Here is a 13,762-nt window from a genome sequence, read left to right as displayed (position 1 = left end):
AATATACCACATCAATTCGTTATGTATGGATGATGAGATTCCATTGATACAGAGCCACTCGTTCTTTTTTCTATTTGTGCCAAGGGGACAGTTCTACCGTTAGTCTTTTTAACGCCGTAAGCAAAAAGGACTAACGTGCACCGTTTTTGCGAAAAGTAGGATATTATTGAACTTTTGAAAAAAGAGATGACCACTTTGAACAGACCTTACGAAAAGAGGGACCAAAATAGGTATTAAACCTATTTTTAACCATCTTTATGATACATCTCAATTGATCAAACCAATTATTTTTATTATTGATAAATAAAATATTATATATGATAAGAAAATAGCGTAAATGGAATACTTACATCTATACCTGTATAAAATTTTGTGTACAAAATTAACTTGTTTACAAAATTTTAAGAGTTTTGTGTACATAATTTTTATTTTTTTTATTTTTTATAGATATAATTATTAACTAATTTGTTTAGGATGTTTTGATCACTTTTTTTTTCTTGACTTCTTTTTTTCTTTTCATGATTTTTTTTTTCTATTTTTTTCAATAATTTTCAACACCAAAACATAACCACTACAATATGTTTTTCAACAATAAAAAAAAATCTACTGAAATAAAAAGATAGAATATAAAACTCAGTAAAACATAATAAAAATCTAACTCAATTAACTTATTAATAAACTAATAAGAAGTATTCAATTAACTTATTAATAAACTAATAAGAAGTATGAATTTAAAAGTACAATGTAAAAGCACATGAGTATATACAATTTTAAAAACACTCTTAAGATATATATTTTTATAATTTTTTCAAAAGTTAAAATAAATAATGATATAAAAATAACTCTAGATAATACGGGTGGATTAAAAGTAAAAAATTATTTAATAACTGATCAAAATGAAATATAAAGAAAAACTAAAAAAAAAAAGTTCGTGTAAATATGTTATCCAACATATTTAGGAGAATTTAGAAAGCATAAAACAATACTCAAAACTATTAAAATAGAACTTAAGAAACGTTGATGTCCACATGGTAACTTTGACATTTGATTATTACTTTGCTCATAATTTTCTTCACATAATTCCAAATGGGTTAATTCTTTTTTCTTTTGAAATTAGACTCAAAGGTTTTTCATTTGACTACAAGCACATGATTTTTGGACCTCTAAGCTAGATGTAGTTTAATTTTAAAAATCATAGACTTTTACTACCATGATTTTTTTGTTGTGTGTGTAAGGAAGGTTGATTTAGACCATTCCAAGATAACTACAACAAGATAAGATTAGGAAAACACAAAGGCAAACAAAATAACCTAAGCTTTAGTTACTAAATGATGTGATAAGCTCCTCAAAACTATATGACTCAAGCCAATGAGAGACTTTCAAATGGGTGGTGGTTTGTAGAAGATTGATGGTGGTGAAAATATGGTACATATATGGTGGTTTTGTTGTGATGATATGATGACTCCTCATCTAAGCTATATGACTCAAGTAAGGGAGAGAAACTATGGTAGTGTTTGGATGCTCTCAGGAGAGGTTGTGCCAACTCTTAAGGAAGACTACATAGAATGAAACCCAAAAGGGGTTCTCTAACCTTTGTGACCTAATTTGAGTAGTATGACACAAATTTAACAACATAATAATAATAATCATTTCAATGGTGAGTTTACATGGGAGGGACACATCTATTTATAAGCTTAGATAATCCTAAATGTGTCTCCAAATTCTAGAAATAAAATCCTAATACTCTAACTTAGAGACCAAGATAAAACCCTATATTAGGAGGATAACACATGATTATTATTAAGGAGAAATCATCTCTATTAAGAACATAAAACATGACCACTATTAAGGAGAAATCATCTCCATTAGGAACATGTCATATGACCACTACTTTCCTAAAAGAGTATGACCTTCCACATCCTTTAGCTTAGAAGACAAGGCTTTTCATGTTGACTTTAGGTGACCGAAATAAAAATCCTATACGCTCATTATACAAAATCTAAAAGAAAATATTTTACTAATAGACTCATAATACAAAATCCAAAATAAACTTCTTCTAATAAGGACGTATTAATGACACATAATTATAACAACTCAGACCATCTTCTACATATATAACTCTAAATCTTCTTGAATGAGTTTCGCCATAACTAGAGTGCATTATATCATGACATGTTTTCAATCTTACCTATATGTCACAAATCAAAGTTTTTAATTATAAAATCAATATGTTGTTGCTCTTGTTAATTTTTTCATATTAATAATTCATTGTGTTTTAACGCACTTCAAATTAATTTTAATTTGTTGTATCTATGTGATAATTTGATTGAAGGATTAATCAACACACAAACATAGGTTGGTTTGTGGTGTTAAAATGTAATTCCTGTTCGTATTTTACTTGTTATTTTTAAGTCTAGGGTTTCAATTCCAAATCCATTCGTATAAGACCCAACCTGATTTCAAACACATAATTCAATCAAAAAATATTTTTTCATCACATTATACTTGAAAACTTCTTAGTCAAACTTCTAAAAGTTAAAATCAGAAAGGAAAATGAAATTAATTTTTAATTAAAATTTACACAAGTCAATTTGTATTTTTTTAATTTCTTTTACTTTGCTTTTAACTGTTCTTTAAATTTATTTTAGTCCTGGAACAAACAGATTTATTTTCTTATACTTCTCTCCTATTAATATTATAGAGAAAGATAAATTAACGTAGACAAAACTCTTTATCTTACAATCATTTCCTTGAATATCCATTTTCATTGATTTCTTGATAAATTAATTAGACAACAAATTTAATAACCAGTTTAAATTCGAGGCCTCTTATTTAAAAATAATTTGGGTTACATGATATATATCCAGCCATCAACATCAAAATTAAAAAGCAAATATGCATTATTTAATGAATGCTAATGTTGTGTTTGTTTCAATGGAATTGATATAATTTGTCGTACCAATTTAAGAAAGAAGAACAAAAGATCTCCACACACATAAAGTATGGTGTGTGTGGGAATAAACGGTTTATATACAAGAAAATAATTAAAACATTATTTACCTTATATTTGAAATAACATTATCTAAAATATCATTCGGATTATAAGGGTTAGAATCGATTATGATGATCCTGAAGTCGATTCCATGTCTTTCAAAGAGGTTAGAATCTATTTTTGTGGTAGAATCAGTTCCATATTTGATGTTGGAGGGTGGAATTGATTCTTGCGTTCTTGAAAAAGGTTCCATGTTTTTCATATTGGTGGAATCGATTCTTTTGTTTGTGGAATTGGTTCCTTGTGTGCGTGCAAAAGCTAAAATTTATTTCAGTGTGATAATGAAATTGATTCCTCGTTTAATATGTATATATACACTTGTTTTTTTTTTTCCTTTATGCACATCCAACGCGAACACATATGTTCTTTAGGATTGAATCTACGATAGGGACATGTAGTTTTACACCAATAAAACCATTATTATAAATAACAATTTCAATTTATAATATTAATATAATTTCAATTTTAGGTACAATTCCCTTTTAATTTTAATTTTATCTTTCGAATTTTAACTTTTTTTAATTATAAATAACAATTTCAAATTAATATGACTTTCACTATTTACATTTAAATTTACATTACATTTATCCTTAAAGGTAAAATGATATTCATCTAATTTTACCTATTAAAACATTTTTTAATCTATCACACCCATCACATTATATATAAACTTTCTTTTTAAGTATACTCAAATCACATTATCTTTTCCTTAATTCAAACGACATCACAATCTTCTCTTCATCCCCTCAAATCTATCTATTTTCTCTCCCTCAAATCCTCTTCCCACTCCAAACACAATAAACTGTCCAAACTTAACCATTTATAATTAGATTGTCAGAATATTTTTAATTGAATCCGTAAATTTATACTTATTTTAAGTTCAGTGTTTCTAGTTAATTTGATACAAGGATCCAAATTCTGGCAAAGAATCAATTGAAAATAAACTAATTCAAGAACCAAATGGAGTAATTTACATTTTAAAAAGTATTATATAATTAAAATTAATAATTTAAAATTAATTCCAAGTAAATAATCCAACCCGGGAGCCCATGAAGAACGGCCCAGTTCAAGCATGATTGTGGTCTTGGGCCATAAAAAGAGCCCAACTAGAAAACTCACCTTAACCCAAATCTTAAAATAATAATCAGTAGTTAATGCTATATGACTTTCATATTAATCCTATTATTGCTTCATAAAGTAGTATTATATATATAAAAAAAAAACATTGTTTTTGTAGATCACATCATGGAAGATATAGAATTCCATATTCATACATGTACTTGACATGTGACCCGAAGTTGGAAATGTCAGATTCCCTTTCTGTCTGAAACATATCATACGTGGACAAGACAAGTGAGTGAATGGGATTTGTGTTTAAAGGGCAACAATCTCACATGGTTGATACTTCATTCACGTCTTCTCATTGCCAAACTTTTACTTCAATATCCTTTCGCTAAGGTTTTTCTCTCCATCAAACTTATCTATTTTTTTTACTGTAAACAAAGTTTTACGTATAATAAAAGAAGAGTCGCACAAGAGTTTATATAAATATATATATTTCTATTTGAAAAGAGATTTTTTAAGAATGGTATCAAAAATAAATCTACGAGACATTTGTCTTAAAATGAACAATATTTTACGAACTGTAGAGATTTATGTATGTATTCAACCTCTTCCTAACACTTTAGTCGTCATGCTGCTTCATTTTTCTCGTACGGATCTCTCTTTCACCAGCTGAGAATCTTCAATTCAGTTCATTCGTTTTATCATCTTCGTGGGACTGCCATGTCAAGCTTAGCTGGTGAAAGTGCCATGTTATGGACTCGAAGCAAAAAAGGTTGTTTCCTATGTTGCTTGGTTATAAATTTTGATTATTTTTCAAACACCCACTTCACTTATGCTATAGAAGTGTATGCCCTAGTATGATTTTCAACGTCAAAAAGCAAACTTTGACAAATTTAAGAACACTAACACCAAATTTTACCTGCAGTGGGCACCTTATTATAAACAAAGTGGTCAATAAACACGTGAACTTCAGTGGGTTGATGTGTGCAAAACGCCAAAAACTGACGTGGTTAATCTGAAAAACGCGTGGATAATGATCGAGACAGGAGTAACCTAACACTATTAGATAATGAAACCATGACCTAGCTAGATCATGATTTGTAACTATAACTATAATACACTACCGACATTGTTAAAGTGCTTCTTCTGCTACCATCTAAAGCATAATTGTGACTGTTGTTCGATGTCAGCATACATAAAACCATGTTCTTGTTTTCAATCAATAAGCTCTAAAATGGAAACACATAATGGTTTCAATCTAACGCGGTCCACATTGATGGGTTAAAAGTCATCTGAAAGAGGAATAGTTAATAATCTCCTGTGTGAACAAATGAAATTTCTGTATTTTATTTTCCACTGTTGATGCTTTATTTTAAAAGTTGACGATTAATATAAATCTAACAATTCTATATAAACATGATAACATGGAAAAGCTTATCAGGAAAATAAGTATAAGACGACTTCAGTGCTTTTTCCTGGGTTTGCTATAGTTGAATATATTTTAAATTTGTTACTGCTATCAGCAAATTGGTTTTTGATTCGTTTACATGCGGTGTAAAGTGTGGATAAGATTTCTTTCTACTTTTCAACTTTTTCCCTTTGCATGCACCCTTCATTCTGTGATAAAGATTTGAATCAGCATCTGATCAGCATGTTTGTTGGGGAAAGTGATTAAGTATAATAATAGTGCAGTATTACATAAAAGGAAAATTCAATGGTTCTATATTTTATACCTATATTTTTGTTTCTGAGAAAAGAGAACTCCAACACTGAAGATGGAGTCATGCAGAGTAAACCCAGAGGAATATATATCTAATGTAATAAGCGTAAGAAAAAGGTATACTACAAAATATTTAAAAAAATGGTTTTTGCAGAAAAAAAGAAAACAAACAAGATATATAAAAGCAGAACCAACTAAGGAAATAAAAGATGAAAAAGTAACCAGACATAGAAAAAGTAGAATCCATCGAATTGCTTTTACAACCTTGGAAAATATGCTTGATATCACCGATTCTTTTAAAGTTTCTTTTACATCTCAGTTTTTTAATTTATTATAAGTTTTTATTTTAAATAGCTTTTTAGTTTTGTAATTTTTGAATTGTATTTCGATCTTATATTTTCTTTTTTATTTGATCGACTAGTACTTTTATTTAAATTTAGATCTTTCCCTTTAGGCCTCAGCCTCTGTAATGTTATTCATTTGAATTTTAGTGTTCGTACTTTTTGTTTAGCAAAATTATAATCTTTATTTCTGAATCATTGATTCGTTTCGCAGGTGCCAGATTCCGTTTTTATTTTCTGCATGACAAAAATCCAACACCGGGTTTGAAATAAGTTCTCCACTTTATCAACCCAAGTTAATTGAGTTATTTGAATTCTATATCAATTATCTATAAGAAAATTATGTTTTGATTCAAGTAATGATACATTTTAATACAATAATTAATCATTCTCATAAAATGATTTCTTCCCTTTAAAATATGTCAATATCTGACGAAAAAAGTGAATCAGTCAAAGTTTTCATAAAAGAATCAGACCTAGATGCACATTGTACTGGTTTAAAAACATACCAATGAAATGCATGCATTATAAACTTTAAGAACAGTAAATTCCATTTATATGGAAATAAAGAAAAAGCTTGGGATTAGCATTGTGTAAGCTTTTTTACATGGGGGTACGTACAATTAATCTTAGCATTTGAGGTGAAGGATCCATGAAGGATGATGTATATCGTGATAAGATAGAGATTGACAGATTGTGGTCGTGAGAAACTTCGGACTCAGCCAATAATAGCAAGTAAAATAAAAGACAGTAACATGAAAGAAAGAAGAAAGATTTCAGGCAGTGATGTAAGCACAGCAATAAGCTTTTGTTATATATTTCTTTTTATTTGCATGAAAATGAAAAGCCTAGGAAACAAGTTGGGGGAATGGGATGACCCTGAGTAGTTGGAATTGGAACAGAACATTGTCAACTAATAAAAATGAGGATTTGTGTGGTGGGGTTGATCATACCACTCATATTTTAGGCAATTTGTTTCAGAGACCAAGTCGATGTGGCAAAACAACCTTTTTCATTGAGCCCATACACGGAAAACATAGGAGCTTTTGGAAAGTTGATGATTTGGCTAATGATCTTATCCATTTATAACCACACTGTCAAATTTTGATTAAACCTCTTCGAACTGCACTGTAAGGATAAGTCAAACGTGGAAAGTGTTTGTTTGAAAATGGACCAGAGAAATACCAAAGATAAAACAACAACTTTCCACAACTTCACAAGCCAAAATAATAACTTCAACCAGACACAGGCAATGAAAATTCTTCCACCTAGGTTATAAGTGTTGCCTCAAAGCAACTTTTGTATTGTTGTTTTTTCTCACAAAAACTTATCCGATTGTAATGTTTAAAACCTAATGGCTTTAATGTGTCAATAGATCACTATTTTCGTCCAGAATTTTAAATAGGTCATTTTCTTTTTCGACGTCTCAATTGAGTCTTTATTTTTGTAAAATTGAATCAAATAGGGTCTTTCTGTCAAATTAAAATGACGCGGTTAAGAAGGATATGTTGACAGTGTAGTTTTTTATTACGTGACATTAAAAACGTGACTGAATTGTATTTTTTTAATTTTTGAATTAAAAAACGAAATATACAGAGTATACTTCATTTTTTAATCCAAAAATTAAAAAAATACAATTCAGTCACATTTTCAATGTCATGTAATAAAAAACTACATGGTCAAGATACCTTCTTAACTGCATCATTTTAATTTGACGGAAAGGTTCTATTTGATTCAATTTTAAAAAAATAAAGACTTAATTGAGAAACCGAAAAAGAAAAAAATCTATTTGAGACTCTGAACTAAAATAGAAACCTATTAAGACATTAAACCAAACCTAATGTTTTGATTATGGGTCGAAATTATATGTTTCTTAAGTCTTTATCTATGTGGTTGTCCACCTTCTTCCTAAATAACTCGTAAGTTAATAAAGATGTTGTAAGTTCAGTAATTAATACATAATAATTATAATCATTTATTTTTTTACCTTAAATATATATTTATAAATTTTAGAATAAGTTTTGAATTACTAGTGTCTTAATTGTTATTTAATTAGTATTAATCATGCAAACTAATTTTCATTAAATATAATTATTGTTTGGGACCATTCGATATATATGTGATACAACCATTCAATCTCTTAAATGGTCGTGCTAATGTTTCTAACTGCATTGACAGTTTAGTTCTAAATTAACTGAACAATCATACCTTGCACCTACCATATGAATGATAAATTCTTTGATTTGATAATTACTTATTAAAAGTCAATATTAAACAAAATTTGGAATAATTTTAGTTGTTATCGAAAACCTTAACATGCTGAAAGATTGGACATGTTGATTCTGCTTTCCGCAAAAGATGAAAGTGAGAAAAAAGCGAAAACAACAGTACATTGCATACGTATGTATGTATGGTCTCGAAACTTGAAAAAACGATGGCTGAACTGAACTGAGTAGAAGGGAGCGAAAAGTAGACATAGATGCTGACACTGAAGAAACGCTTTGTGTTATGCAGACCCCATAAAGCTCTGTGCCTCCCATTATATACATTCCTTATATCTATCATAGCTTTGATTCTTAAATTATAGGTAACGCGCAAATTGGGGAGGCAATATCTTACCTCTTAAATTATACATATATCCGTTCATTATTGGATTGTATTGTTCTTTTCACCACAATCCAATCAATTGCTAGACGTTTCCTGTGACAAATGACTAAATACTGTTTTTGTTTTTTAATTTATCTAACACATTATTATGTTCAGATGGATGGAGAGATTTGATGAGTTCATAGAAATATATATTTTCAATATATATATTAGATAAGTTATTGTATCTGAGACACAAGGCATTGCAAGTGGGAATGAGTTTCTAAATTTGGAAGAGAAGATGGTTGAATTAGTATTTGATGCAAAATCCCTCGTTAGTGTGAAAGGTTGAAAAGAGAGATTTGGATGGCTAAAATCAGTGACTAAGTGTTGTATTTTCACACCCTCCCGTGGTACTATATATCCAAAATCTATTAGTATCTAACTTTTAAAAGATTGAAAGTGCAACTTCATCATCATAATTAATGAAAGCAACTTTCCTAAATCTGCATACTTGCTACTACTTGAAGTGAATCGGTGTACAAGGATGTTACTTTTTCTTTTTCACGTTGCGTTGCAAGTTGCAAGTTGCATTAATTAATGCATATTTGTTTATTGTGAGCAGAAGGTGACGAGAGGGTGATCAACAAGCATGGCAGCTGATGCAATAAAGTCCAGTAGATGAGTGTGACGGCAAAGTCTCCAACCTGGAAATCACAGCTACAATATTACTTTCTTATATTCAATTATTTGGATATATATATACTTGATATTCAATCTTATAAATCAAAAAGTTAAAAAAATAAAGTCAAAATTGATAATATATCCATCGCTGTTCTAACATCAAATCTGTTCAAACTCGTTTTATTTTGATGAATTTTATCAATGTTTCGAGTTCAAGTTTCTCAAGATAATATTATTTTATTACCTTTTTGTCTATAGAAAGATCAAAAAAATATTTAAATTGTTTTTAGTTTTAATCTCCATGCAACATATTGAAGATACCGAAAGCATATTCAAACACAATCCACTTTGAATTGTTTTCTAAAATAAACTTAAAAAGTCAAATATATTTAATAAGTTAAAATCAAACTACATACCCTTTTTATTTTTAAAAAATAATAATCTAACTTTAATATATTTTCTTTGTTCATCGGATGTTATAATGCGACATCGGCATCGACGAGATCTTGAACCTGCTCAATATCACGACGAACGGAGGGGTTAATTCTCCTTGTCTGCAACTGATAATGCCAATTGGAATGGCCAAAATTTTGGGTCGGAGATAAAGCAATTCATTACCCATTCGCTAGCGTTACAAAATTATGTTGAGCAAGTAAATTAATTGTCATAGTCGTTCATAAATAATACAAGGAACGTTACATCAAAAACATCATGAAGATGTTGCTGTTTGTTCTTATTCATTATTTTATCTTCAATTATTTTGTAATTGTAAACCAACCATTTTTATACAAACTTAATAAACAAACTGTAAAAAGTAGTATTTGGTGACGAGGGACCATTTATTATTATATATTATTTTACTTTTCTCAAAATTTTGTTAATTTTTTGTGTTTTAAAATTTGCAAAAGAATCACAGTTTACAGCATAACATTTTTAGTATCCCAATTATTTTTCAATTACAAAACTTGTGTGGCTATAAGAATTGAAATGCACAACCCAACGGCCAATTAACTGAAAGCCGAACGAACATATTAAATACTTGAAGAAAGAAAGAGATAAAAATTAAAAGTAGTTAGCCTGTAGATGTTGAAGCAGCACCGTTCCAATTCTTTAATCAATTAAGAAGCGAAAAAAGTAGGTCAAACCCACATCAAAATAACACGTCGAGCAAAAAATAATTGAAGCAATCCTTGTTGGTGTTCATATTTACACTGGGATGATGGGGTTTGGATATTTTAATAATAAATTGTGACAGTGCTCCCAGAATGTCCTCTTTTGTGTTTGTCTGTGGAGAAAGAAGAGGATGTAAATGCCAGCTGCCTAATTCCGTGTATGGAAATGAACCTTCCTACTCCAAACAAGTGATCGGTTAAGACAGAGCCAAATAATGTTTGGTTTGTACAAGTTGAGAAGTGTAAAAAATCTTTGCATAGATTCTCATTGCGCATCTCTTAAAGCGCAAGTTGGCACCTTAGATTCCGTAGAATATAATCATGCAAGTGCCCATTCGCATAGAGAAATAGAAAATCATTGCGCACCAAATTCACCTCCCTTTTATAGCGACACTGCCAGTGAAAGACCACCAAACTGAGTTGTTGCCACAAACGCCACCAAAACAGAAACAACCACCGCCATAACACGGTTGTATCTTCCGTCTAAATCACCTCCAGAGGTTTCCACCGCCATCGGGTTCCCCGATTTTATCGAACTGCGTTCAAATTCAAACACCCAGTCAGTAATCAAACATTACATCGCAACATTTCACAAGATACCACCCGCCGAAATTATTGTCGATGCTCCATCTGGACGGTGCAATTAAATCAAAACACGATATTTCAAAATAGGGAAGAAACGTGACAACCATGTTTTTTCTGACACCGCACCCAAAACTGGTCCCCTAATTGACATTCCGCAAAACTTCATTTTCCTCAGAACAATTTCAACGCCAATAATCAATACTTCTCTGTTCTAAAACACGTTTTAACAGCTACCAGTTTCCGTGGATTAGTTAATTAATCATTATCGATTTTGATAAAAATTACGTCAGCTGTGGGAAAAGCGAGAAATAAAAAGTGATTCTAATAATAATAGAATAAAATTACCTTGTGGAGGGTTGCGGGCAGAAAGTGATGGTATAATCCGCAGAGGCGCAAGTGAAGGTGCTGGTGCCATCGTCGTAAGCGTAGCTGTAAGCGCGTGGGCACGCGCTCTTGAAGAACTGCGAGTAGGAACTGGGTTTGCATGTGTCGGGCGTCGCGTAAGCGCCACTGCAGCAGTACTGTGGGTCATTGAAAGCTTCACACGCGCTTCTACACGCCACGCCCTCGCCGCTGCTCGTCACCTTGAGCTCCGTGGGGCAGGGTGTGTTCAGGTCCACCACGCACCCCGTCGCGGTGCAGTTTCCGCCGCCGGTTCCGCCCTGGGGCTCCACGATCATCGGGAGGTTGTAACCGTCGACCAGGCTCACGTCGAAGAAATCCAGGCCGCCGGCTCCGTTCAGAGTGAACTCTGCTAGCGTGGCCGGCGGGGCGGCGTTACCTCCGGCGCATTCCACGGCGGAGGAGCCACAATCTCCGGTGACACAGGAGAATTTCCCAGCGTCGTCTTGGGAGCAGAGGGTACGCCCCCAGAGGCGGCCGGACCAGGCGGGTGGCAAACCGACAACGTTGGACTCGCCGGACTGCAAAGCAAAGCCGGTGGTGGAGAGCGGAGAGGTTCCAGCACCGGATAAAATGCCGGGCCACACTGTGTAGCTGCACTTGTTCACAATGGTGAATGTCGTCGAGTAGGAACCTGTCCAACATTAAACCCAGCAACCATAAAAAAATAGAAGTAGTAACAATATTTCATGTGCTCATGTTCTCCAAATACAACATTTGGATAACATGAAAAATGTAACGTTAGCATGAACGGTTACCTGTTAGAAATTGGAAGAGACATAGTGTGAGAAAAGAGGTGGAGAATCTAGTTGAAGGAGCCATGGTATAGAAAGTGGGAGAATGAATGTAGGAAAAGATGGAAGTGAAAAATAGAAGAATTAATATTCGATTTTCCTTGGTGAATGGTTTTGGAGAGAAGTCATTTATATAGAGAAGTTCGATGTGGGGCATTTGGGTTTAATGTAATGGGTGTGGGACCATGTATAACAGTGCACATGCATGCATAAACCGCCAATGTGAAGGTCGGCGATGTCTGGTTTATTGGTGACGATTTCACATAGGCCCTAGATTGAAGGAACCTTAATATAAGTATATAAAATGACAAAAAATATAATAATGGGAAGGAATAAAAAAGAGTGCTTGAATTGGAGCTGAAAAAGGACGGCTAGGCAAAAATGTGAATAATTATAGAAAGAAGCTTTGATACTCGTGCACTTGAAGCCATTGTCATTTCATTTCAAGTAACGTGGGATTGAGGTTGGTTCAGTGGAGGTCAAGTGGAGGACTCATAGGTCAAATAAAAGACAGTAGAAGTACTTATTCCATGTGATTTTTGTCCCTTCATCAATCTCATTCACATCACATGGACCATCCATCATATGCTCACATGCATTCTGCTTTCTATTTTAACACTCACTACATTCTTCAATAACTTATATATATACTTTCTATTGCTTCCTTGTTTCTTCTTATATATACCATAATTGTTGGTTTACATGTTAAAATACTTTCTTTCTCTTAAAAAATTGCCGTTTGCAATCTCAAAACCAAACCCGTACAAATCAATCTATTATAAATCTCACCGTCTTTTTTGAATGAATAACATTAAATTATTATAAAATTTTGTTATAAAAAAATTGTAAATAATTTGTCTGTTCTGGCCTCTTCTCTCAGTATTGGACAAGCACTGGAACACGGCCCAAAAATATCTGAAAAGTTAGCTGAAGAACATCACAGTGTAACAACTAACCAAGTAAACCATTGGAACGTGGCATTGAAGCAGTCCGCTTCATTCAAAACGAAAACAAAAGTATGATCCATGCAGCAGCAAAGTAATTTGACCAAATATATCTAACCAATAATCTCGTTTGCGAAAGCCGAAAATACTGAAATTTCGAAACCACTAAAAACAATTTTTGTTTCAAGTTGTTTTGAAATTTGTGTCTCAACCAAAAGAAGAAAAAATATCTCACCAGAGTGTCAGAACACTGACAGCACATAGCAGAGATTCATGGTGCATTTATGTTAACAAACTAAAACAAAAATGGAAATGTAACATTTGCAAATACGCAAGTAACCAAGTTGGTTGCATGTTAATTGGAGTAACTACTCAACGGTTATGTGTCCTGCGAATTGATGAAAGGTCAACAACCTT

At 32.1% G+C, this 13,762-nt stretch overlaps 1 protein-coding gene across 1 annotated transcript; it reads right to left on the bottom strand.

The window, feature by feature from the left end:
* Nucleotides 1-10,501: 10,501 nt before the first annotated feature.
* Nucleotides 10,502-12,521, bottom strand: LOC106777633 (thaumatin-like protein 1b). Its single transcript, XM_014665294.2, has 3 exons — nucleotides 12,366-12,521; nucleotides 11,551-12,241; nucleotides 10,502-11,156 (listed from the first exon to the last, which is right to left on the bottom strand). The coding sequence occupies exons 1-3, from the start codon at nucleotides 12,427-12,429 to the stop codon at nucleotides 11,003-11,005; spliced, it is 909 nt and encodes a 302-aa protein (XP_014520780.1). The 5' UTR covers nucleotides 12,430-12,521; the 3' UTR covers nucleotides 10,502-11,002.
* Between the last annotated feature and the right edge of the window lie 1,241 nt (nucleotides 12,522-13,762).

This window comes from Vigna radiata, chromosome 11 (genome assembly GCF_000741045.1).
Source record: "Vigna radiata var. radiata cultivar VC1973A chromosome 11, Vradiata_ver6, whole genome shotgun sequence".
Taxonomy (NCBI): domain Eukaryota; kingdom Viridiplantae; phylum Streptophyta; class Magnoliopsida; order Fabales; family Fabaceae; genus Vigna; species Vigna radiata.
This window is presented reverse-complemented; position numbering and strand designations above follow the sequence as displayed.

Coding starts and splice junctions, on each gene's coding strand:
- LOC106777633 (XM_014665294.2), bottom strand. CDS start 12,429: ATGGCTCCTTCAACTAGATTCTCCACCTCTTTTCTCACACTATGTCTC. Junction 12,242..12,365: donor TCTCTTCCAATTTCTAACAG/GTAACCGTTCAT, acceptor AATGTTGGACAG/GTTCCTACTCGACGACATTC. Junction 11,157..11,550: donor TGCCCGCAACCCTCCACAAG/GTAATTTTATTC, acceptor ATTTGAACGCAG/TTCGATAAAATCGGGGAACC.